At 33.5% G+C, this 27,608-nt stretch overlaps 2 protein-coding genes across 3 annotated transcripts; both read right to left on the bottom strand.

Annotated features, from left to right (window-relative positions):
- Positions 1-2,793: 2,793 nt before the first annotated feature.
- Positions 2,794-7,380, bottom strand: LOC145159370 (FKBP-like peptidyl-prolyl cis-trans isomerase family protein). The gene is made up of 7 exons (XM_079078323.1): positions 7,214-7,380; positions 6,458-6,756; positions 5,549-5,632; positions 5,270-5,319; positions 4,714-4,762; positions 4,147-4,221; positions 2,794-3,174 (listed from the first exon to the last, which is right to left on the bottom strand). The coding sequence occupies exons 1-7, from the start codon at positions 7,242-7,244 to the stop codon at positions 3,052-3,054; spliced, it is 711 nt and encodes a 236-aa protein (XP_078934449.1). The 5' UTR covers positions 7,245-7,380; the 3' UTR covers positions 2,794-3,051.
- Positions 7,381-12,539: 5,159 nt separating this feature from the next.
- LOC145159369 (diphthamide synthesis DPH2 family protein) lies at positions 12,540-18,934 on the bottom strand. 2 transcript variants are annotated; one of them, XM_079078320.1, is made up of 10 exons: positions 18,815-18,934; positions 18,265-18,482; positions 16,886-16,994; positions 15,990-16,275; positions 15,522-15,591; positions 15,352-15,419; positions 15,129-15,244; positions 14,466-14,572; positions 13,858-13,997; positions 12,540-12,943 (listed from the first exon to the last, which is right to left on the bottom strand). In XM_079078320.1, exons 1-10 carry the CDS (start codon positions 18,893-18,895, stop codon positions 12,699-12,701), a joined length of 1,440 nt encoding a protein of 479 aa, XP_078934446.1. In that variant the 5' UTR covers positions 18,896-18,934; the 3' UTR covers positions 12,540-12,698. The 2 variants fall into 2 exon arrangements, with proteins under 2 accessions (XP_078934446.1, XP_078934448.1); XM_079078322.1 differs by lacking the exon at positions 18,815-18,934 and having other exon boundaries at positions 18,327-18,478.
- Between the last annotated feature and the right edge of the window lie 8,674 nt (positions 18,935-27,608).

Genomic DNA, 27,608 nt, shown 5'->3' with positions numbered 1-27,608 from the left:
GTAGACAGGTACGCGCGCTGGGATTCAGAAGATGAAGTATAGTAGCTTCATGTCTTTTTTTGTTATTTACTTTTGGATTCAATCTTTTGTGAATCACTACTTGGAAACACTCTAATATTAATATAATGGTTGTTTGTTACTATGATTACTATGATACATGTGTTGTGATACTAAACATGACGTCCTCCGCCCCCGAACGTTTCCGTCGTTCCGGTTTGGGGTGTGACATGAACCCTTATGTTGTTGTCTCTATTTTGTACCCTCCAAAAGACAATATGGGGAAGTTCCAAATAGTTTTCATGGCGAAGGCGATCATCCAAATCCCAAGTATTTACATGGGAAGAAATTCGTGATGTTTGGACTTCTATTCTTGTGGTTTGCCGTAAATTGGGAAGCCATGATTTTGGGAAGTGTTGATGGTCCTAATGCTTATGGGAATATAGGAAGATGGACTTTGTTCCACAAATGTAAGCCATGGTTGGGGTTGAACTCAGCAAGTTCCTGGAGTTGTTGGAGGAAGATTGATTTTTTTCATCCGATCTCGATAACGACGACCTTTCTAAATTAAGGGCAATTCTTTTGGAAGAGGGAGGAATTGATACGAATTTGGATTGCCATTCTCCAAGTTCAAGTTCCAATCTAACTACGATTGATCGCGATTGGCAAAGGAGGCGGGATGAGAAGGATCAGAAGCTTTTGGAAGACGATTCTCCAACAGAAACTTCAGTTTGCATTACAATAGGTTGCGACTAGTGGACTGTTGCGAATGATGGATCGCATCGGGGTTGTTTGGCAGTGTTCATTGTGAATGGGATTCAATATGATGCGATTGCGAACAGTTGGAGGTTGCGTAATTACGATTCTTAGTTGTGATTCTGAATACATCTTTCATTCCGATAGATTTGGTTCTTGTGGACGTTTGCATTCTGATTGGGCTTAGTTGCGATGAAGGGCATTCCGATGGGCTTGAAGGTGTTTGGTTCTGATGGGCTGCTTGTTACACATTGTTGGTATCGATGGACTACCCGGTTCAAATGCAATACATGGATGCGATAGGTTACCCGGGTGCTAAGCGGTGGAATGTGAATACAACTAACTGTGAGATGCGAAGCTTTGGGATGCGATTCTAGTACAAACTTGAGTGAGAAGGGTCGACAGGAGATGATGATGTCGTTCGTTACGGGAGGGAGTTTGGTTGCGATTGTCAGTCCGGGAGAGTTGGATGCGAATGAGGAGTCTGTGTGCTGACCTTGGAACTATAAGCCTCAGAAGTCAAAAGGACGCCTCGGAAACTCAAGAGACGCTTTTTATTGCTGGAACTGATTTCTTTAATAAAATCTTTATGACTAGTTTTAATAAGCCGTTAAATGGCATATTTAATTAGGTGTCTTTTAGTTTCTTCTACTGTTAGATTATTAGGCTATATAAAGCCATTGTCATTTGTAAGAGTTAGTGTGTTATGTTGATGATATAAAATTGAACTGTTGTTCATTCGAGTTGTTGCGTACAATTCAAAACCGATCTTTATTGGGACGTGTATCCTAATTCTGATTTCGAACTCAAGTTAATAGGTCTTAACTTGTTTTCACCGAACTCGAACCAATAGGTCTTGATTTGTTTTCACCGAAGTATTAAACTATAGGTCAAGTTTGATCTTCATACTATCCCTTTGTTATTTTTGTTCTTGTCATTGTTCTTTGTTCTCGTCATTCATCTTTGTTCTTTGTGTTATTTCGTTGTCTGGGTATATACCATTTGAGGTTTCAAGCTCCATATTTGAAGCATTTGTGGTGTTAGAAATCAGAGTCGTGTTGATTGGATTTTGGAGCGATCCAAACACGCATCAAGGATCATAGAAATGTAGCATTCTCAAAACTTGACTAGTATAGTCTAATTTTTGAAAAGTTAAAATGTAGCATCCTCAAAACTTGTATGGTTGGGCATTATATTAAGAGAAATCAAATTGTCTCCTACCTTTTATGCCTACAAATATTTTTACCCACTAAAATTATGACAAATGTCATTATTCGATCATTGAATTTAATTTTATTTGGTGTCCTTAATATATCCTTAATGAGATAATTAAAAAAATAGTGGAATGATTGACACTTATCATAATTTCAGTGGGTATGAATATTTGCAGGTTTAAAAGTATGAGGTATATTTACAGGTTTAAAAGTATGAGGTAATTTAATTTCTCTTATATTAAATGTTGTCCATTATAGCCCATTAAATAACATCATGCGCCCCTCACATGAGGATCAATTTCGTCATTTTATCTCTATTTCGTCCCAATGTTTTCTCTTTCAATAATGTTTTCAATATCATTTCTTCCCTAGACTTGCCCATTTTTTATTTGCGATCGACCAAAACTGCTACCAAAAAATCGAAGAAATTGTCATTTTTGTTGGTGGGAATTTAAATCATGGCTGAACTTTAAACCTGGTAGACAATTTTGGTCTTGTACGAGTGGACCGAAATGCCGCTTTATCAGGGTGGGTCAACCCACCAATGTTCTTTAAGTCTGTGGACATCGTTTGAGGGTGGTTGTGGTAAAAAGACAATCTTGAAAGGTCACTCTCAAATGCAAGGATCTACAAGATGTTCAATCTAAGTTGGGTAATTTTTAAATTTTTTTTTATCAGTTATTACTTCAAAGTTAAATGATAACAATATTGTTATTTTTAATAACATATAGTTGTTAATTATTTTATTATATTATAGAATTCTGATCGACTGAAAACCTAAGTTTACCCTTAGCACCTTGTTGAATTGATTTTGAAGACACAATAGTGAATCCATGTTTTGTTTGATATTATACCCAGTAAAAATACATACATAGAAAACGATAAGTTCATTTTACAAATAAAAAAGATGATTTTGTCCATGATTAGATACATTTTAGCAGAACAACCTTTTACGGGATGATCAAAAGAGAAGGAAGGGTAAATTAGGAAGATTGTATTTGAGTATTATTTTCCTTTCAGGGTGAGCTCTATAAACAAACATACTATGGACATGACAAAAAGTAGGAAGTAATAGTACATATTACTATTCTTCTTCTTCATCGTCAAGACCTGGTATGTATTCCAAACTCACATCGAAAATGACAGGACTATTTGCAGCGACTCTAGGCCGTCCTGGAGCTGAAGTTAGGCCCTTGGGAAATGCCAACTACATCAACACAAAAATCACATAATTATACAGAAATTAAATATCCTTCTACTTTTATCATCCTACCCATATAAAATTGTCACATGTGTCATACTTTGGATAAGATTAATAATATTTTAATACACTTGTCATCATTTCAAATGAGTATAATTTCTCATAATTATATCATCCTACTTTTATTTACTTATTAATTATCGCATAATACACTCATTTCTTTTTACTACAGCATTGTACTTACACTTTTTTTATTAAAAAATTTACCTAGTTACTTTCAATTTTTTTCTTATACTTTTCAAAATCTACCATTATGCCAATAAATATTGCATTGTATCAATTGAATAGATTTTTCAAATTATAATCTTGTAATTGGAGGAAATGAGATTGGGATGCTATAATAAGCAAATCAATGAAACTATGTTCTAAGAAAAGAGGGTATTTGTTGATCCATGGAATCTAACACTTTTGGACCAACTGGTTCACTCTTTAATTAAACACAAACGCCCCCTCTCATCGTCACTATGAATGGTTTTTAAAGACCAAAACCTAACACAAATAAAGACCAAAAGTTGACAATAAATAGATTGTTTTATAAAAACTATCAATTAAAGTTTCTAAAAACACGGCATGGATTTTTTATCACCAAAAGGCTAGTTATGAATACTTGGGCCATGCTAAGGCTGGTCAAGAAGATATTTGAGAAAATCACGACAGACTTGGGTAAATTACGTCAAATCTGTAAAAAGTTAGGACTTATTGGGTAAGTCGCATTTATCTGACTTATTATGTTGTTTTTTTTGCATCAAGTAAAGAAGAAACACTCTTATAGCTTATTAGATTAAATCTTATCCCCTTTAAGTAAAAAAGAAACAAAACCTTATTATGATTAAATAATGTTATCTGTTTTTCATTTTTTTCTAAAAAGAAGAAACCAATTCTTGTTGTCAATTGTAGCATATATATAAACAAACTTACAGATCCTGGAACATATAGTCGACGTTTTCCTCCAACCTTCATGCTTAGAATCCCTTCATCGAGTCCTTTTACAACCTGCATTCAGCGATTTCAGTCACTATCCAATTCCATGGTGCTAACACAAAGGGCTAAAACAGGGCTAGCTTATAATGCTGTTTAGTTTCGGAACATCTTCGACACTTGAGGGACTAAATATGCCAAAAACTAAAAGAATGAAAGACAAAAAAAATTCTTATTACAACATGGTATACTATTTTCAATTGCTCTAAAATCCAAATGTATAAGGCAATTGTACTTTGAAAAATCTACCATGATTACCAATCGCTCTGATTGGGAAAAAATTTCAAAGTACAATGTTGTAATCAGAAATAAGTTGAAACTTGAAAGTACAATGTTGCAATAAAGAAAATGAAAGTGCAATGTTACAATCAATAGGAAAAATTGGAAAGTTCATTTCTATTTCTTGCATTTAGGTATTGATAAAACAGAGTACAATGTTACAAACCAAACCAAACCAAACGTTTTCAGCTTATGTTAACAAAAAAAGAAAAACCAAATGGAACTTACTTGACCTGAGCCAACACGAAATATGTAAACCTGACGCTTTTCCAGAGAGCTGAAAATTTCCAAAAAAACCCAACTACTTCAGTAGAAGCCAAAGGAGAAAGGACAACTTATAATAATAATAATAATAATAACATCAGCATGTGACTTGATATCTGATATATGATTGCTGATAGAAAGAGAAGGGCATGTTGTATGGAAAGCCAAAGAATAGATTACTGGACAATTGTTGTTGATAACCAAAAATAAGGGAGTGTTTGGTTTGGTTTGTTTCGTGGAATTGGAATTTGAGATTCCATCCCTTGGTTTGTTTTGAAAACTATACAAAAATACAAAATTCTATCACCGATTTTGAAAACCATTTTCACTCACATAAACCATTTTCTCTTACCAAACAAACTTATAAACTTAAAACTATAAAAATTCCATATGAAAACAATGGAAAACAAAACGAGTAGGTGGTATTGGTAATAGGGTTCTTAATTAATGATACAAGTGTCGATCATTGTACTCACATCACAGATACAAATTTATAACAAGAGTTGAGTCAGCACATGACCTGTCGAATACTTGTCCAGATGGAACCATTGCTACATAGTTTGCAGCCACCTGAAATCAGCAACAATGATATGATTGATATCAGACAGACACAAGATTTCTTTCTATTCATGTCTTTTCCACCTTTTTCAGATGGACAAAAGTTGTAATTTTTGTCTCACAGTCACAGACACAGTAAAAGGTCCTGTTGTTCTGTTTGTTTGTTAATTGTTATGGCTGGAATAAAGCATAATACTTACTGTTTTAGTTACAATTTTAACTTTAATCACCATGTCCATACCTGATAACCAACAGGGGGAGTAGGGCCAGAACCAACTTTTATATCCTTGTATTGCAAACCAGACTCTGTAGTTATCATAGGCACCTTCATAACCTCAAAATATGCATATATAAGTACAACCCATAAAACATATTGATAAGTAGATGAATTGAATGACCTTACATGCTAATACTTGGAATAAACTTGTATAACTTGTTGATTTTGTTTCACTTAGCCGCCTAAAAGAGATTTTATCCTCAGCTTCTTAAAATTGGTTATTTTTTTTCAGGTGGATGAGCAATTGTGCGTAAGATATTAGTTATCATTGTAAAACAAAATTGAATAAGAAAAAAAAAACAAAACAAAACTACTAGCTTGAAATGAAAACTACAATCAAAATTAATACAAACTATTGCAATTTTAAAATTCCAATACCATGTCTAGGCTTTTTATATTTTCATTATGCGATGCCAGCATCATTAAGTCTAAATGGTCTCTTTCCTATATTGCATAAATGCATTCTTAAAATTTTAGTGCACTTTCCATAACGGAAGGGCCTTGGCTTCGGGTAGGATATCTAGAGCATATGCAATCCTCAATATTTTCAAAAAAGGGTTTTCTTTTGGCAAAGAGGGCACACATTTTTCAAAACCATGGTAACATAATTGTGGAAGGACCAAACCGTGGTAACATAATTGAAACACTACTGCTTAAATATGTAAAAGACAAAACATTGTGGCATAAATAAGTATTTAACTGGTTCCAGGTCCTAAGGTGGTCACAATGTTGTGTATCGTGGTCTTAAAATGAAGTTTGGACACATTGCTTGCATAACTGGGAAAAAAAAAACGCGAGGCATAAATGTGTATTCAAAACCCTTTCATAAACTACCTAACCACAAGTAGAGGGATATATGCAATCTCACCATACATTTTCAAGCTCCTTCTCGCAGGTTTCATCACATAGTCTTGGTATCTCTTGTGGTGGCAACCCAGCTGCCTTGGCATTTAAAGACTGAATTAGAGGGCTTGAAGCACTAACAGTAATAGCTAATCCAATTCCAATCACATCCCGCCTTTTAATTAATGCCATGTTATCCTCATACCCATACCCAACACTCTGTGAAGCTTTCGCCCTAAGTCCCAACCTCAGATATTTTGCAGGAACTCTTCTTGGTCTGCCTCTGCTTATTTCATAATTATTGGACAATTTCACAGCAAAAGAAGAACCTGCTACGTAACAAGACTAGTTCATTAACTATGTATTTCATGTCCATACAAGAACAAATGAATATGGTTTCTTGTTTGATCCATCAATCATCTTTTTGGTTCCTAAATATCAGTTTAAGTTTAACAAGAGGATGCATTTCAACTAAATCCCCCATTGGTCAGTTAATCTTCAATTTAAGTTTATATATTTCTCCATATCCCTTGCCTTTCCTTCCCCAATGAACACCATCACATCTATTTGTTCATGTGAAATATGCATATAATCTCTAATTTCTATTAAAATTGCAACAATGTGCATTTTGGAATGTTTAGCATTATCGCAATGCTTCCTTCTTTCCATATGTTCGTAAATATTGTTTAACCTAAAATTACTCAATTTCCCATTAAGAATTCGTGAAAACGGAAATGTTAACGGCTCGTTCAGACTAGCTATCGAGAGCAAGGATATATGTATTACCTAGTGGAAGAAGGAGAGAGGCAGACGCCATTCTTGATCCAGATATGAAGTGAGTATTGTTGAGCGAGACTCTGTAGCTTCGCTTCGGAAGACTGGATAATGGAATTAGAGGAACGGTCACCTTTCTTTTGATAAAGAAACAAGTAGCGGCAGCAAATGGTTTAGGAAATTGGAGGCGTTAGAGAAATAAATAAATATAATAATTTTAGAGAAAAAACAAAATTAGACCCACCCGGAGTTTTTAACCCGCATATAGGGCGTGTTCGGCACGGAGCGTTTGAGAGCTTCTAGCTTCTAGCGTTTGACAAAACGCTCCGTTTTGAACAGAAAGTTTTGTTTGGCACTACAAGCTTCTAGCGTTTAGTTTAAACAAAACGCTCCAAATCCAAAAACTACTTCATGTAGCGTTTAACAAAACGCTACAAACTACAAGCTATCCGCTACCCGCTACCAGCTAGTTTTGCCGAACACGCCCATAGTGATTACAAATTTTATTTACCGAACAATAGTCCTTCCAAATCCAATTACCAAAAGATGGTATTTCTTTTATGAGAAATTAAATAACCTTCTACTTTTTCTTCCTACTTATTTCCTACCGACCGGCGGATCTAGTATATATCTCGGGGTAGCCCGGGATACCCTTAAAAAAAATTTAATAGTGTCGTTTTTTCCGGATTTTTTTTCTTATTGTGTACTATGTGATTTTTTTTTTCGGGATACCCATTTACTTTGATCCCGGATTCGTCACTGTTCCTACCAATGTAAAATAGTGACAAGTGTCATATTTTGATAAAATTAATTATATTTTAGTACACTTGTCATCATTTCAAATGGGTAGAAAGATATTTGGGAAGAAAAGTAGGAGGATATTTAATTTCTCTATTTAATATTTTTAGTAAATACTTGTATTAGATCATCTTCTTGAAAGTAACTATGTACTCACCTAATTGAGGTGGAAGATTTACAAGATAGTCAGCTCCTTAACTGACACTTCAGTTTTCCCATTTAAATGACCTAAATATGAATATTATTAAGCATCGATATTCGTTCATATTTATAAAGGTTATATTAATTGTTGTTACCGGATTCTTCAATAATATCAAAGAACACATCAAGCTCTGGTTGATAAATTATGACCAGGCAAGATCGTATCGGAGGTAAGATCTGTTTGGTATATAGAGTATATTGTTTGGAAAATCCACTTTAAGTAGATCAATCAGTATTATTACTGGAATTACTGATAAATCTTATTTATAGGTTCATAACAACGACGCTGAACACAAATATAAATTACACTTAATAAGCATAATAAGTGTAACTCATCTTACGAGATCGTCTAGCGAAAACTTAGAAACTCTGCGGGCAGAAATTCGTCGCTAAATCTTTCTTCTGAAAGATTCTTCCAGCGCTCTGCTAACAATACTACTAAAACTACAGAAAGAGAAGTCGAATCACGAGGGACCGAAATGCACGAGGGTAAGCATGGAAAGACTCTTTAATCAAGAGAATGGTGCAAGAAATATGAGAGGCTAGCCTCTTATTTATAGAAAATGGATTTTCGAAAACTTCCTTATGGTTACTTAAACGACCAAACGACCCTTTATGTATATATATATATATATATATATATATATATATATATATATATATATGATTTAATGATATTTGTACTAAAATAATATCGAAAGTATTCAATATTAGTCTTATATCGACCACATCGGCAATACCTTTTTAATGACTATCAATGTGTGTGTGTGTGTATATATATATATATATATATATATATATATATATATATATATATATGTATATATATATAATTTATACTTTATTTTACTGTGTAAATATTCTTTTATAAATCAAACTTCTTCATACGAACTTCGTTCTCGACGTTCTGTATATCGACCGATTCGTATTTACAAGTACTTTGATTCTTCTTTGCATGGCTTTGGTTAAAAAGCAATCGATCTCTATTTCACTTTTTATGATACCAATTGTTGGTTTTATTCAGAATCGATTTCTAAAAACAGAAACGGAAGCTTTAAAAACTTGAATAAACATAAAACCTTTTTTACCCATCAAGGATCATTTTACAAACATAGAAAAATTAAACTAAGCATAAGATGATAAGAATTACAATCTCTGTATACTTTGATTGCTCAATGGGGGCTTGGAAGTTGTAGAAGATGGCAATAGCACTTCTATATGTATCCACCCAAGAAAGTGTTAACCACCAAAGATGATACTCTTTTCTTGTATTGAGTACTTCATAAGCCTTTAATAACTAATAACAAATTAGACTTAAGGAGAATCACCCGAACAACCAAACTACTCACTAGTTCTTCAAAAGAAAATCAAGAAGAAGGGTTGAAGAAACCCATAACTTTTACAGAGAAAGATGAAGAAAAACATAAACTTTTGCAAGCCATTTCTTCTTCCTTTTATGTGTGCACTTAGCTACTAAGGACCATACTTGCAATAAATGAAAGGCATGGCTCAAATAAGAAGCATGGGTGTAAGAGCATGAAAGACACTCAACTTTCTACTAGAGAACGGAGCCCACAATATTTAAATAACAAGTGTGAGGCTTGAGTGTGTTTTACTCCATCTCATTAACATGTGCATGTATTTTATTAATAAACTATAACTAATCCAAAATAATATACACAACATACAATCATACCTTATGAGCTATTACTTATTTTCTTTCTTGGAAAATATTATTTTCATAAAATTATAATTTTCTGATTTAATACAAGTGTTGATAATATTTATTATTATTCAAAATTCTAATAAATAATCAGTAATTGTCTAATTGCTATAAGGTGTGGCCCTATATGATCATATTTTATTATGAAATATCTTTCTGTAATGATTATTGAGCATATAGATCTTTCACTTGTATCCAACCATTTATAGGACTAAAAGGCTAAGACCAGGTCCAAATTTCATGTTTCTACAGTTTAGTGCTTCAAGTATGGATAGATTGAACATCATCAGGTAACTACAAGGTCGAGCTGACTAAATCCAACATTAGAAAGCGGTAGCCTCATTATAAAAACAAGCATGGTATATGCAAATGTTTAGTTGTTGAATCCAACGACTAGAAGAAGAAGATTCGTCATCTAAGGATGAGGAAGTGCATGTTCCTAACATGCATTTCATGGCCAGAACATAAGAGAAAAACAACTTTGAGAAGGGCATGAAGGATGTTATTGTAAATTACAATGCAACTAATTGAGATTCTTCCACTTTATATCAAGTTTATAAATTTGTAAATCATTATGATAATAAGGAACCAACCATGTTTGAGGGGCTACATATGGACTTACAAGTTGCCCAAAAATTAAACCCGACTTTGCAAAACTTAAGTCAGTCTTAAAATGATTCATTGATTTGTAATAGGGTTTAGATCGTTTTTAGTAACTGAACTTTTCTAGGTGTTTTATTTTAGTTATTATATTTTGTTTAAGTCGCCATTAGTCATTGAACTTGTTTATTATCTTCATTTTAGTCACTCCAACAAGTGATAGTCCATATAAATGGTGTGTCAACATGGAATGATGTCAAAGTTGTAATTAGTCATTGAACTTTTCTGAGTGTATAATCATTACACTTTGTTTTAGGTACTATTAGTTCCATTTTAGTCACTCTAACCAATGATAGCTCATAACCAAATAAGGTGGCTACTTTTTGCCATGATGGCTTTACATGTCATCATCCTAAGGAAAGACGCACAAAGTTATCGCCATCGACGCCATGTCTACGTCTTCTTCCAAGAATACATATGATGAATGATACAATATGACGTTAATGTTCTAGACATCAAAATGTAGAGGGTGAAGGAGGCCAAACCGCCAAAGTGAAACAAATTATTAATGGTGATTGGGTGTGTTTCTTGTGGTGAAAAAAACGATGGGGTGGAGGATGGAAAAATAGTATTTACTTCATGAGGATCCTCCAAGTTAAAAACAAAAAAACAAAAACAAAAAAAAAAGTTAAGGATTAAATGCCCAAGCTACCCTAAATCACATGGATCATTTGTATCATTTACTCTAAAAGAATTGACATAGCAAGTTTAGTTATGGGAAAAAGAAAAAAAGTAGTATATATATATATATATATATATATATAAAAGAAAAATAGATTGGCTAAAAGGAAAATTGTAAATAAGTCTGGTGACCCATAGTAGTTTAAACAGAATATAAACACTCAAAAAAATTCAATGACTAACTGTAACATTGACGACGTCTTTCCATGTTGACACATCACTTACAAGAGTGACTAAAAAAAAGCAAGTTCAATAACTAATGATGTGTCAACGACGCCGTCAATACTGGCTATCAACAGTTAAAGTGACTAAAATAAGAAAAAAAAATTGACAAGTTCAATCATTAATGATTGCTTAATCAAAGTATAATGAGTAAAATAAAACGAAAGAAAAAGTCCAATGACTAAAAATGAATGACTTACAGAAAAGGCCAAATAAGCAACACAAAAGTTTAACAAAATTAGCAAGTTATCACAAGTTTGTGCTTACCTACAAGAAGAGCAGCTTCTAAAATTATTGATGATCAACAAATGTTTGCATGATGAAACCTGGTTCTCAAATGCCTCATGAAGTTCAAACTAATTTTAAAAAGAAGCAGAAGCCAGTGATGAATATATATGAGGACAACAAACTACTGTGATGTCAAATATAGTCATGCTCCTATATCAATTGATTATTCCATTAAAGTAAAACCGCAAGTTGAAGATTTACTTTCATGGAAAGACCGAGAAGATGGGTTATGGTAAAAAGAAATTGAAAACCTGTCCAATTTATATAAGATTTACTCATGCTAAATTGGTAATTTCCCTATTCAAATTACTTTGAGAAAATTTCCATCTCCACAATGTGTCAGTTGACCAAACAACTGCAACTATTGTCGATTTCCTAATAGCAATCAAAATTCAAAAGCTTGTTGTGAATGTCAAAAAGACTTAAAAACAACAAGTCAATTTCTATTAAGACTTTCATGTTCGCTTCAATTAAAAATGTTGCGACAAAGGCAAATCACATATGGCTAGTGATTCCACATCCACACTCAAAAGCAAGTGCTAGATGACATCACATCATATTCCACTATTAAAAGATTATGATGTTTTATTCGTTGTAATTCAATATGCCAAGTCTCCATAATAAACAAGCAGATGCTTTGGTCAACAACCAACATGAGAAGATGAGAAAGATAATCAAAATGGCCTCAGCTGGCTTGAACCTAATATCTCAAGTATGGATGGATTATCATCTTGATCATAGTTAGGGAAAGAAATAACAAGTATGATGAATGAATATCCAATTTCGTTTATAAGAACCTGAATTACAAGTTTACAACATAATGCCCATTTAGCTCATATCAACAACAATAAAAGCAAGCAAACTAAAAAAAAATGTAAAGTTTGAATTCAAGCAATATGCGCAGTGCAGTTAAAAGATTTGGATCTAGGTAGAGCTTTTGGTTGTTTCATTGTCATAGCCCGAGGCCTTACCCGTTCTTCCAATTATGAATGGCTCTGGCCCGTTACTATTATTACTATTTTTGATGTCAAGACCTTGAAAAGACCGAGAAGCAAAAAACTCTAACCCTGACCTTGCGCTTCCCTTAACCATGTCCTTACCACGCTCCTGCAGTGCACTTTGTGCATTCACTAAAGAAACAACTCCATTTTCATCTTCACCATTGATATCTGGTTTAAAATAAAAACAAAGGTTAAACTAAATGTAAATAGTAGCAATGTACTTTGCACAATTATATCAACATCATCCTAATACAAAACAATTTTTAATGTTATAATAATTGGATAGATTTTGTAAACAAAAAATAAAATAACTGCAATGCTATATAAGTGAGACTTTTATGCCTTCATACGAGAAAAATTGAAGGAAATGAAAGTAGAATGCTATAATAATGGAGATAGATACGTTTACGTTGTTATTTCTTGCATCTAGTCTTATTTATGCAAAAAGTCGGATATGTTTGTCTTTAAAACAATAATATAATTTCTATTACAGCCAAGTAAGATGCCGAAAAATACCAATGAAAGAGAATCCTTTATTTATCTGCACATAAACTTCACATCTTCTCCACAACCCGACAACAAAAGAACATTTAACTTGTACTTTTACAATTTTATGGATTTAGTCGCTCAGTTATAATCTATAGTATTGTATTTTTTTCAACCATCTAAGAAAAGATCTTTCCATTTTACGTAAGATTAGGGTAAAATACGGAAAGCACAACCCACTAACAGCATCTTATCGATTTACAAATTGAATTATTTCTTTTTATCGATTGAGCTGCTGGGCTATTACTATAGACAGTATTCATTAAAAAAAAAAAAAAAAAAAAAGGTGAATGTAAAATGTGCTTTTTTCTGCATTTTGCCCCTTCTTAAAACTGGGTAACTGATTTTAAAAACAGTTAACAAATGGTTTAATATAGAAAATAATTAAGAGGATGACACTTACTTTCTACTTTCTAGGAATATTTTTGTAGAGACAGTAGTGTACCATTTTTGGGTGGGATAAAAAGTGGGAATTTCTATCTTACTCACACAAGTCACATGTGGCCTAAAAGAAATAGAAATAGAAATAGAAATACCTTGTTGCAAATCAGGATCTTCTATGTAACCACCTTCAAGGAATGAAAACCGTGCTTCTTTTCTTGGCATGGGCATGTCTATACCCACCGCAGCCAACTCCTGAAATTCCATTATGTATTTTCCGGTCCACTCACTTCCCCTGAAACATGTAACATATGTTATGTTAATACTAAGAAACATAGCAACCTACTTTACTCTTTGCTACCAATATTACTCTATATTTTTACAAGCAACCTACTTTTTTTTCTCATAATAGCATTTTATTTAGCGATAGTCGTAATGTCCTAATATTTTTTACTTATAATAGCAATAGGCAATAGCAATGTTCTTTATCTTGAAACCAATATAGGCAAATTTGTTACATATTGCTATTATGAGGAAGAAATTGTACATATGTTGCTGCCTATTATGTGTAAGTAAATTGCTATCATGGGTAACATAAAGCTTTATCAGTGAAACTTTTTTAAGTAGGTAGCTTTTATGGGTATATAAAAGTAGATACATTTCTATCACAGGTGAAGAATAGCATACATGACTTATATAGTATGTTGCTATTTTGCTGCAATTTTCCATAATACTAAAAGTTGAAAGTGATTTTGGAATGTACCTGTTGAAAGCGAGAATAGCTTCAAAAGGAGTAATAACAGGAGCCAAGAAATCTTTACTATCCAAAAGAGCAGTTTGCGCACAAGAGATATAGATGAAGACATTACACTGCAAAATTGGAATTTAAAGGAATTGGTATCTGCAAGAACTGGAATGTAAATCTGCTGCGGATTTGGATTTTGGAATGTAAATAGTGGCAAATATACAACTGGCCTTTTCAGATTTCTTCTTCACGAACTTTTTTTAAATACTTAGTTGCAAAAATATCTAAATCACTTCGTCTTCATGAAACTTATTTTAGGTAATAATTCATATCAGTACACATAAAAACAAATTACAAAACAGATATTAAAACAATGAATAAGAAAAAGAGAAAACCACAATGTTAGTAATAGGGTTCAGAAATGGGATTCCGGTCGTTTATATAAATGAGGAAAGATTGGAGTTACATTTCATGAGTTTACGGAAGAAGGAAACCAATGGAATTCAATTTTGTACTCATATGCAACCAGATGCCAAAATGGAGCTAACCAAAAATGCCCTTAGTAATATTCATAGTCAGGATCCATGATGATAATTATTGCAAGAACTGGAAATAAAGTTAACAGAAGAACCACACAACAAAATAATTGATAATAATTTACAAGAAGATTGTAAAGTTTACCTCTGGAAAGTTGGCAAGTTTTGAAGGATTTGGTCTTCCCATGACAAGTGTGTAGGCCTTCTTCCCAGCTCTTGTAATCATCTCTTTTATTTGATGGATCATACTTAGATATCCAGCTGCATGCATATACAACAAATCAATCAAAATAACATCTTTATTATTACGTGATTCAAGTAACAAATGCAACAGATAAGCTCATATATAATAAATATAACAACCATACCAACACCAAGTGTTCCCACCAATATTCCAACAATTTCAGCATCTTTTGCTTTCTCAACTAGGTAGTATCTGCATAAACATTATAAAGATGAGAGACTGTTCGAGTAGTAGTAACATTAACATAGATATTTTTTTCAATTTTTCTACAGACAGTTAAGCAATAAAAAGTACCTACGCTTGAGAATTCTTCGTTGTTGAGACGTATCTGTTAACATTTTATTTTCTGTTGCGTCGTATCTGACTAAAAAATTACCCAAAAACAAATAAATAAATAAATAGATGAATGAGATAAAAAAAAAAAAGACTAATTATCAGAAGAAAAAATAATCACAATCAGATAATTAGTTGCTTAAAGGTATATATAGATAGTCAGGTACAGACGAGATCAGAAGCCAGTCCCCTATCCCTGTCCCAACTTTATAGTTGGGACACAAATTTGAAATCGGTCTCAAGGGAACCCATTAAAAAGTCATGTATAGGTAAAGTGGATGAATGAGTAATGATGTGTGTTTAAGGTAGATAGGTAGATAGGTAAAGGGTCAGTGTGTTAATACATTAAGTAGTCATTTTGTCCAGATTAAGTAAAGAAGATAGAGTAGTTAACTCATTAAGCTCATTAAGTCAAAAGTATTTGAGTACCTATTTCACAACTGTTGAAGGTAAGTACAACATTCGCAAAAGCTGAATTATCAGGCCCGATAAAAAACAATGAGTAGTCATCCATAGTGTGACCCTCATTTAAACTCCAAAACAATCCCCCGATCCTATAAGTTGTTGCTGCATTTTCAGAACCTTTTGTTGGACTTGGACTTGGAATCATAGCTTGACTCATAACATCCGCAAAATGCAGTTTACATCTTGCTGATGCTGATGCTTCTATTATGATATCTTTTAATGCATGCTCATATTCCAATCCAAAAAGGACCTTCATTCAGTCACCGACAAAACTGTATTAATAAATGTTGATGGAACCAAAATTCTTTAAGGAATCCCTTAATTCTCAATTAGAAAATGCAATATAACCCACTTTTATTAATGGACACAAATCTTTCACCAAATTTATTTTCCAAAACAAACTAGAAAATATATTTTAATTATAATCTTATTTGGGGTATAATAAATAAAAAAGTTTATTCATTATAGCTAAAGAATGTGTAAAACTGTAATATTGCAATTTATATGAAACTACATGCTAACCAAACATCATCATATAATGGAATGTAATCACTCATTCCATTACTTGGCATTCTATTCCATCAAACCAAACAGACCCTTAAGAGTTACAAACTGTACAAGTTGGGAACTATAAAATCCCAAGGAAAAGATGGTATGTGCATCTATTAGTTCGGCATCATGACTTGAATGATTATTGACCTTAGATACTACTCCCAATCAAAAGAAACAAAATTTGTATTAAATTGTTTTGGAAGTGATTAGTACCTATATCTAAAAACCAAATTCAAAATTTATAATTAAAAAAAAAAAAAAATCGACTTTCCACCACAGGTTCAAAAAAGTAAAGTTACTCAACTTACCATTACAGGTTTCGTACTAGACGATGCATAATTGCCCAGATGTTTGGCGCAGTCAGATGCATTTATTGGAGCTTTCCCGAAAACGAAGAATGCAGGAAGTTTTGTTGTCCTAATATGAAGAGCAACACACAATGAAACTCAGCTTAATAGCACTTATTCCAAAAAGAATTAGATATGGGGTTGTTTCTTTTTTTCCCCATAATGTCTTGTATGGGGAAAGTGGCTACATGGATAATGATGTTTGTATTGTATGGATAAAGTGTTGTATACAAAAAAAAAAAAGTTTGTTTCTTTTCTAGACTGAATAAACCGTTTGAACAAGACTAAATGATCATTTTACCCTTCTATTCCAACAGCAAAATGGAACAATATTCATCAATGTAACATGAGATGAGTTTAGAGGGAAAAAAGAAGGGAAGTTAGGTAAAGGATTGATGTCTTCATACATTAAGCCAGGTTTTTTAGCTTACTAAATTAAGTGCTTAACCAACCCATTAAGCACATTAAGTAAAAAAACATCCCCTGTGTATCTCAACAACTTCTGTTTCTTTTTGCCCCATTTAGTGTTGTCCAGATAAACTGTTATCTGAATAAATGATGTTTGGAAAAGGACAACCCACTTGGGGAAAAGGGAGGGCAAGAACAAATGAGGGCAAATTTGTGAAAATTACAACTTAATAGCAACACCTCTCTATTAAGTCGATCTTTCTGCAAAACTATGCAGTTATCACGGTCCAAAATCTAATCACGGTCACTTGCCGTGATTTAAAATAGCGGTTCTCGCGGTAAGATAGCGGTGGGATAGCGGTTTTTGAAATATCATGTAATATATATATATATATATATATATATATATATATATATATATATATATATATATCATTAATTAATTAATAAAGGAGAAATACGCAACTCCTCTATTCCAAAATCTAAATCCAATCAATTCACTGAATTAACTAAAATCAATCAATTAAATCTTCCTTATAAATAAGTTAATTGTTTACTTATATAAAATTAATCCATAGAAGAAGGAAAAAAGCGATAGAAACAGAAATAAAAAGCAATCGGCATAGCTAAAATCAATTTTGTGAAATAGCGGTCAAAAACCGAGATCTCGGAGTCGAAATAGCGGAAAATAGCGGCCAATCTCGGCTAATCCCGGCGATATTAGCGGCTCCGCTATTCTGAGCACTATTTGAAACCGCTATTTTGCCAACAAAACGTTATCCCACCGAGATCTCACCGAGATCTCGGCGCTATTAACTGCCCAGCTGCAAAAGAAACACTCGCTCATGTATAGCTTACTTAGCTTGCTGGTTTGAGTCCATTAAGTCAAAAAGAAACAGCACCTAAAAAGACTATAAATGTAATGTACTCACGGGCTTAGACAGGTATGTCCATAATGAACGACACAGTCGGCATTAATGTGAGATGCACCAACCTCATCAACACAGCAGCTACCATAAGTAGTATCAGCCATTACATACAACCCAATATCCTTCACTTCGTTATCGTCTCCTTTGCAACATAACCCAAAAAGCGCATTACGTAGAGCGCCCACAACTCGAGTGGAGTCCTTTAGCAGCTCATCGGGGAACTAAACATTAAAGAAATTGAGTCAGTCTCGAAATTATTAACAGATCAACGTGAAACTGTTCTAACTTTCTTTTCACATGGCAAAACTCACACATCTCAATTCGGAGTTTTGAACTACCAGTTGTTTATTTAGAAAATAAAACAATAAGTTTAGGCCTAATTCCGTAAAAAGTTATAAACCAACAAACAAACTCTATAGCAGAGACGCTAGGAAATCAGCAAAAATCGGCGTTTAATCTGGTTGAAGCGAAGTCCACTTTGCTTCATGTACTAGGGTTTTTGCCTGAATATTTAGAAAATGAAAATTGAACAGAGCACCCATACATGGAGTACCTGTAAAGCTACCCTTTTGAAGTTATTGCTGCGAATGAAGGTGGCCACGCGCGAAACCTCGTATTTGGATTCGAAATCCATAGGAGAAGAAGAAAGAACAACGTGATGGTGAAAAGTGAAAACCTTCGAGTTTTAGGCTCAATATATAGTTATATAGTAGTATATACGATGTGAACAAAGGCTAGTTGGATTTTCGTAGATCTTGTGCTTAATTTACCATCTACAAGATTGGGCCCAAGACTACTACTTTTGGTACTTTTTCAACTTCCAACTAAGGCCCGTTTTCTACAAGTAAGGGCATATTATTGAAAAATTAGTTTTTTTTTAAATGTAAATCTATCCTCCTAAATTACTCATTAAATTTATCTATGTTCATAATAGGACTTGAACTCTCAACCTCAAGAAGGAAGCACAACACTGAATACCGTTGGGCTAGAAGCCCTTTGGTAGTTGAAAAATTAGTTAATAACTTAAAAATTAGTTATTAGATGAAAAACTAGTTAAAAGATATAAAATGACATAAAAAAACAACAATTAGAAAAATATAATTTTTATAATTAATTAATCAATGATATATTTGAAAAAAAAATAAAGTTCTTGAAAAACTAGTCTAAGTGACTTTAAAAATAAAAATAAAAACTAGTTTTTAAACTATTTTTTGTTTGCTAAATATGAAAAACTTTAAAAAACTCAAAAAAATAAACTAGTTGTGGTGCATCTGTAATACGAGTTATATATAATCAAAATCGAACGGACAGTCGAATGGGTGGATCTGCCTTAAGCCCACAACCAAACAAGGAACAGGAAGTAAGGCGAAATTCACACATTTGACTGCCTATCGGATCTTCATTGTATATAACCCTAACATATACCCTACGTAATCATAGAGTTAACAATAATGGTCCTTTCAAAAATGTAAGTTGTACTGTATTAGGAAAATAAGTGTATTGTATCGTATTTGTATGAAAATCCTTTGTATGTATGTGTCTGAAATCCACCAGCTGTATTGTATAGTAGTGTATTGTAATGTAGTTCTATTATTAAGTTTGGTAGTAATGATTTTAGCATTTTTGCGTAATATATATATATATATATATATATATATATATATATATATATATATATAGTACGTGAAAGCATAATAAGTGATTTGTATTTTTAAACACAAGATTTCTTATGTTTTACTTGTATCCCCCCCCCCCCCTAAAACATAGAAAAACTTGGAAACTGTGGGGGTATGAACTCACCTCGAGCGTGCTTGCGGTTAGAATTTAACTAGAAACGGTCAACGGTTCGTGATCGTCGGGCTCGGGAAGCGGAACACCTTCAGCAAACGAGAGAGAGAGAGAGAGATAGATAGAGAGAGAGAGAGAGAAGAATTTGGTGGAAGGAGTAAAATGGTCGAGCTTGCTATTTATAGGCTGATTTTTGGTCTCTCACGTCGTGAGCCTCACATGCTCACGTCGTGAGCTTCCATGAGTCATCTTGTAGCCTTCCCAGGTGTTTTCTAGCATCGATTAGTGTCTGTTTGACTCCTCACGCCGTGAGCAAACATGCTCACGTCATGAGCCTTAAACGTAGACTTGTCATCTGCATTCTAGGCTTGAAAAGTGGCGTTTTGACTCCTCACGTCGTGAGAATTCATGCTCACGTCGTGAGTCCAGTCAGATTAGGGTTTCTGACACGTGTCATGCTCTTAGACAACTGTATCTTCGGAAGGTCATAACTTTTGCATACGAGCTCCGTTTTTGACGTTCTTTATATTCACGCATAGGTGGAGACGTACTCTACAACTTTCGTTTAGATTACTAAGTCTAAAAATTAATCTATCGTAATCTCACTTTTTACGATTCCCGGTGTCGTGTCAGTTTTGTCGCGAACTTCGACAGGTCATAACTTCTTCGTTATAACTCGGATTTCGGTGTTCTTTATATCTTTGGAATCCTTGTCCCGATCACTACAATTTTCTTCATAGATATTGGGTATATCTATTATTTTATTTTTGACGCTTATTTTTATACTTAACTTATTATATCTTATATAAACATGCTTCATGACAATCATAGTTCTATTGCATCAAGTTATGTTGTGAATTCACTGGTACACGGATAAGATATAGACCTTGTTAGATCTAAAAAAATTTCCGGTTGTTACAGAGGAAGTCAAGAATCTGTCCATTATAACTTGTAGTGTTTACAAAGCTTGAGAAAAAAGAGATTACAATAAGCTTTAATGGTGATTTGGAGATCAAGGTTAAAACTCTTTTGTTGATGTCGCCGTCACTTTGCGTGGTGCCAAAGAAAAGAACAGTCCTAGGTTACTACATACAAATCATGTATGATTTGTAATATATATATAAAAAGTTACACAAATGGCCCTTTAACTATTGAAGGTTTGTCGTATTTTGGCAGGCATAAACCTATGATCTCCACCTTGACTTCAAAATGTAGCAAGTAACATATAGCTCTTCAACATGCTCCACGAATAGTCAAAACCAATAGCTCAACAAACTGCAAAACTCCATAAATACATGCAACCTCCATATAGAGAAAATATTGATTCCGAAAAGTAAAGTACCTCCCTACTACGAGCCTAACATGCTTAATTACATTCAGAAACACCCACCAAGTCCAGGCATAACTTGAACTTGGTTATTGGAAAAATTTTAGTGAACATATCAGCATGATTATAGTTCGTATTGATCTTGTTCACAACACAATCACCTTTTTCGATTATATTCCGCACAAAATGAAAGTGAATATCAATGTGCTTTGTTCAGTCATGAAACATTTGATATTTACTTTAGAAAATAACACTCTGATTGTCACATAATATGGTTATATCATCAAGTTCTCCAAATAATCCCTTCAACCACATATCTTCCTTAACAGCTTATGTAATTGTCATATACTCTACCTTAGTAGAAGACAAAGCAACTAGCTTTCCAAATAAAGCGCAACCATTCAAAGTAAACACATACCCTGTAATGGATCTTTGTTTATCCAAGTCTTTACCATAATATGAATCAACATATCTAAGTAGCCCATTATTAGATTTACCAAAGTGTAGACAGATAGAAGACGTACCATGTAAATAAGTGAAAATCCACTAGCATGCTTTCTAATATCTTTTCCCGGGTTCTCCATATATCTATTACATGCTAATTGTATAAGCCACATCAGGGCGCATCCAAATCATATCATACATCAAAGATCCAATGACACTCGTGTATGGAACACGTATCATGTACGACATATCAGTCTTAATAATATGACTTAATTAAAGATGATGATAACTTAAAGTGAGCTGCAAAAGGTGTGTTGACATGTTTTGCCTCATACATATTGAAGCATCGTAGGACATTCTCAATATACATTTTCTGATAAAGTTGCAAGACCCTGTTAGGGTGCAAAGTCACACTTGGATGTGGAGTATTATGCTTACCCTCTTGTATGTGTAAATGGGTTGAGTCTTTCCTATAAATAGGAAGTGAGTGACTCCCATTATGAAAGGAACCATTTGGAGAGCATTAGTTTTAGAGAGAGAAACTAGAAAACCCATTTGTACTCTTTCTAATTCAACTAATGAGAGCTTAAAAGATTTATGAAAGGAACCATTTGGAGAGCATTAGTTTTAGAGAGAGAAACTAGAAAACCCATTTGTACTCTTTCTAATTCAACTAATGAGAGCTTAAAAGATTTATTTACTCCATGTGTTCTTGATTTTGTATGATGATTCACTACATCTTCTCTTATTCCACACATGTCATCATAATTAACACCACTACAATTGGTATCAGAGCTTATAATCACCATTACAATTGGTATCAGAGCGGGTGTTCTTGATTTGAGTGACTCCCATTATGAAAGGAACCATTTGGAGAGCATTAGTTTTAGAGAGAGAAACTAGAAAACCCATTTGTACTCTTTCTAATTCAACTAATGAGAGCTTAAAAGATTTATTTACTCATGTGTTCTTGATTTTGTATGATGATTCACTAGATCTTCTCTTATTCCACACGTGTCATCATAATTAACACCACTACAATTGGTATCAGAGCTTATAATCACCACTACAATTGGTATCAGAGCGGGTGTTCTTGGTTTGATCAAGAATTGATCCTTGATGGCATTCTTGATTTGGTGATTCTTCATGTTCTTATTGATCTTCGTGTTTAGAAAGTGTTTTATGTTCCAGAAATCAAAAGTTTCCTTGATTTGATCCATCTCTAGAATACTTGTTTGTACCACTTTCTCTCACTAGAATTTGGTTCATATTCACTTTCTCTCTCTAGAGATCTCCTTGATTATCAATTTCTCTCTTTAGAAAACCCAAGTTCATATCATTTGATTCGAAAGGGAAGAAACAATTATGGAGAAATGGTTGATACATAATGAAATTTTTTTAGGTGAATACACTTTTGAATCCCTTCTTTATTGCTTGATTGTTGGATTGAAAAGTGAAGATGCACTCATTTCAAATGGAGAAAAGAATGAGGTTGGAGAATTAATTAGTCATCCAATTTATCAAACCAAAAATTTGTTTGATCGATTGATTACAACGTATCAAGAGAGACGAAGAAATAAGAAAGAAGGTGAAGTCATAAAAGGATTTCCTCTTGTTGAATGTAAATATGGAAGCAATAAACTTGAATATTATGCAGATTGTCATGAAGCTCGGGAACATGTTCTTGATGATGATCATCGTGTTCTTGATGTTCTTGATGTTCAATAAAAAGGAGTTCAAGTTGATTCTAATGAAGATGAAAAAGGTCTTTGCTCGATTGGAGTTCAAACCGATGATATTTTGTGTACTTGTGATTCGTTTGAAGGAATAATTCCTTATCGGAAGCCGGTGATCCAAGAAATTCACAAGTATCAAACTCCAAAAGATTTGATTCAAACTCGTCAAATTGAAGTTGTCAAGAATCAAGGTGTTCTTGAAATCAAATCTTCAAGATGCAAAAAGATTAGAAAGAAAAAGAAGAAGAAGATTAAACGCAAAAACAAGCGGGTTTACTCACAAAAATCGTCAAATGTTGTGAAGTCGAAATCTGTGAAGCAAATTTGGGTTCCAAAGCAACAATCTCCAAAGGTTGCATTGAATTTGAAGTCAAAACCCAAAAGTGTTGGTGGTTCTTATGAAGATGTTCTTGGATCGTTGAAGAACACGAAGAACAAGTTGTACATCACGCATAATGGGTGGTACAATGTTCAAATTGGAGATTTTCTCGTTCCAACAAAAGAACCAAGATCTTCTAAATTTGATTCATTCGTTGCAAACAGAACTCGATTCGTCAACAAGGTATCACAAATTCTCAAATGGATTCTAAAACGTCCATAATTTTGATTCTTGCGTTAGCGTTTTTCATTTTTGATCATCTTGACTCGTTGGATCTAATCCGTTTCAACCCCATTGGTGATTTAACAAAAAAAAAATTAAATCAAGCCCAAAACAAACATTAATTTTGTTTTAAATCTTGAGCCCAAAATCATTTTTATTTGTTGTTCATCTGATCCATAATTGGAAGCCCAAAATGTCAAATGATTTTATTCATCTACAAAATTAATTGAACCCAAACTGATTACTCGAATACTGTTCATGAGTTAGTTTCTTTATCAAATCCTTTCGTGTATCGTTGTTCATTTCTTTGAAGTTCGATTTCATATCAATGAGCGTCAACAGTTTGAAATCAAAGTTAAATAGGCTGATGATTCTAGTTCATATCTGGAATTAAGTCTCGAACTAGTTGAAGTCAAAATGGATTCAACTGAAATATGATTATTCACTCGTTTATTGTTCGTCATCATTCATCAGAATCATATTTTGATCTTCAATCCACTGGAATTTCTAGGCTGAAATTTTAATGTGTTGGCATCGATTTTCAACCAGAAAGCAAAAACAGGAACGCAAATGTTGCTTGTAATGCTAGAAATCAATTTGATTGAGATAGTCAAACAAAAGTCAAAATCAGATTTTTCACAATGATTTAGTGAATTTTGATTCGAAATTTGTCGATACGAGCTCTAGTTGACATCGAATTTATGATTGCTTATGGAGTTGTGATGTTGATTTTGAGTTGTATGTCGACTGGAATGTTTTTACTGTGAATAGACGTCATATTGGAAGTGACGATCGAGTCAATCGATGTTCGAATCTTGATTTGGTTTTGAAATTGGAAGTATTGACGGATAGTTAGTTAAGATCGAAGTCTAAAATGCTTTTGATTTCGATTGATTGGGTGTCGATGATCATCACAGTGGTTGATTTGATTTTGATCTTCGATTTCGGGGATAAAATCGGTAACTGATAACGAAGGAGTCGTGATAACGAAATAGGTTTTGAGTAAATGCGAAGCCTTGGATTTTGAAGATTCGATAGCTCGAGGGTCGGTGTTGGTTTATTGCCTGGTATCGACTCGGAAGCAGGGTGATTTTGTGGTAACGAACTGGATTCTTAATTCGCAATCTGAAAATCGATATTGGATTTCGCATGTTTGGAGTCGATGATCTGTAAAAGCGAAATGTTGATATTTGATTTCGAATGTTGATGTTTGATGACGATGTGTTAAAAGCGAAAGATTAATTTTGGATGTGTGTTAACTGAAAAATGAAGGCTGAGCGATCGACATCAAAAGCTTTTGTTGAGTTGATTGACGAACAGATGGTCGATTGTCACACCCCAAAACCGGAACGGCGGAAACGTTCTGGGGTGGAGGACGTCATGTTTAGTATCACAAGACATGCATCATAGTAAGCAAAGTAATAAACAACCATTTCATTAGAAAGAAAGTGTTTACAAAGTATGCGATTCACATAATATAGAATACAAAGTAAATAACAAAACAAGACTTGAGCTATACTGCTCCATCTTCTGAATTCCCAGAGCGCGTACCTGTCTACTGGTCTCCTGAGAATACAGGTTATTTCAAAAAGCGTAGATCAGCATTTAAGCTGGTGAGTTCATAAGATTTAAGTGATGTAAGTGAGTATAAGAAAGTTGTAGAAAGTTATAGTAAGTTGTAGTAACTTCTGTTTAGAAAAGTTTGCCTGTTCCTCCAAAAAATCCTTTATTTCCTGCTTTGATGAAAGATAAGTAAAAATGACTCAACAGTCCTTTCTATGAGTATTAAATGTATACAAGTTATATAAAACTCAGAGTAAACAAACAATCGATTGTGTGTATCTGCCCTAACCCCACAACCAAACAAGGAACAGGAAATGAGATGGAAGACACACATCCCATTGTTTGTTAGATCTTCGTTGTATATAACCCTGGCGTATTCACTTGGTACTCACGGAGTTAACTGTAATAGTTCCTTTATGTTTAATGAAAGATCCTTTAAGAAAACCCTTATTTCTTATAGTAAAAATGGTAACCACAGTAGTTCCTTCTATAATCACTTAGTTTATACTAGCTATATATAATCTAATATCGAATAGATAGTTAATTGTGTGAATCTACCCTAAGCCCACAACCAAACAAGGAACAGGGAGTGAGGCGGAAAACACACATCCAACTACCTATCGGATATTAATTATATATAACCCTGGTGTATAAACTAAGGTATTATAGAATTAACCACCTAAGGTCCTTTAAGTTAGACTGGTTTAATAAAATGGATTAAACCCTTTACTGGTAAGTTTCTAGTTTTGTATACCAAAAGTTCTTGTTTGAAAAGTATGATTTGTACTAGAACACGGTGTATTGAATTAGTTTCCTATAACCTGGCCCATACCTGGTACCCCTTATGATTACTTAGGGTATACGGAAACATATATATATATATATATATATATATATATATATATATATATATATATATATATCTAAGATCGGATAGATAGTAGGCTGGGTGTATCTGCTCTAAGCCCACAACCAAACAAGGAACAGGAAATGAAGCGGAAAGCACACATCCTACTACCTGTCAGATCCGATTAATATATATCCCCGAATGCATACACTAAGGAATCATAAAGTTAGCATTATAGGCCCCCTTCTACTGAATGTACTAGAATCGATTCTTCTGTGTGTCGATTGTAAAATGTAAGTTTTCCCTGGTTTATAACTATCTTGACTCGAAAATAGTTTGTATTAACTTTCAAGTGGAACTGTCACAATATGAAAGTATTTGGAAAATATAAGTACTCGGTTGTCTTATGAACTGACATTCTGCAGTACTAATTGCCTCAAAACATGTTTGTTTTATTAAGGTCATAATGTGATGTGGTTGTACCCATACTATACGCTCTCCCTACAAGAGATTCTGGTTACAAAACGCATCTTCAGCAAACCAGTTGCTAAGCCGTGAAGTAGTCTCACATTAAAGTTATATGATCATGTATACCCAATATAACTATCACTAATTGCCTAGAACAATGAGTTAGTGATTCATTGGTATTTTTAGATCCTGTAGTTGTCCCATGCTGCATCACCTTATTATGTTCGTTCTGTTATAGTATCTTAGTATCTTCTCGTTATATTATCTTAGTATTCTCTAGTATCTAGCATCTTAGTATCTTCTAGTTATAGTATGAACTAAACCCCTAAACTATACCCCTTATAGTTTACTAGTAATTTACTTGAACTGATGTTGAAAAGACTCATTTTTCTACTAAGTTATGCTTGTACTTTAAAAACGGAGTTTTGTTAAACTATAAAGTAACATAACTTTAAAAGAGTTTTTGAAATGTTTTGACTACTTATAAATGACATAAGCAATCCTTTGAAAATGTTTATAACAAACAATTACACAATTATCATTGTGTTCAACTTGTATTCCCCTCCCCCCCCC

Source organism: Lactuca virosa, chromosome 2 (assembly GCF_052849685.1).
Source record: "Lactuca virosa cultivar CGN04683 chromosome 2, Lactuca_virosa_CGN04683_v6, whole genome shotgun sequence".
In the NCBI taxonomy this organism is placed as follows: domain Eukaryota; kingdom Viridiplantae; phylum Streptophyta; class Magnoliopsida; order Asterales; family Asteraceae; genus Lactuca; species Lactuca virosa.
Note: the sequence above shows the minus strand (reverse complement) of the source record. Positions and strands in the feature narration are given on the sequence as shown.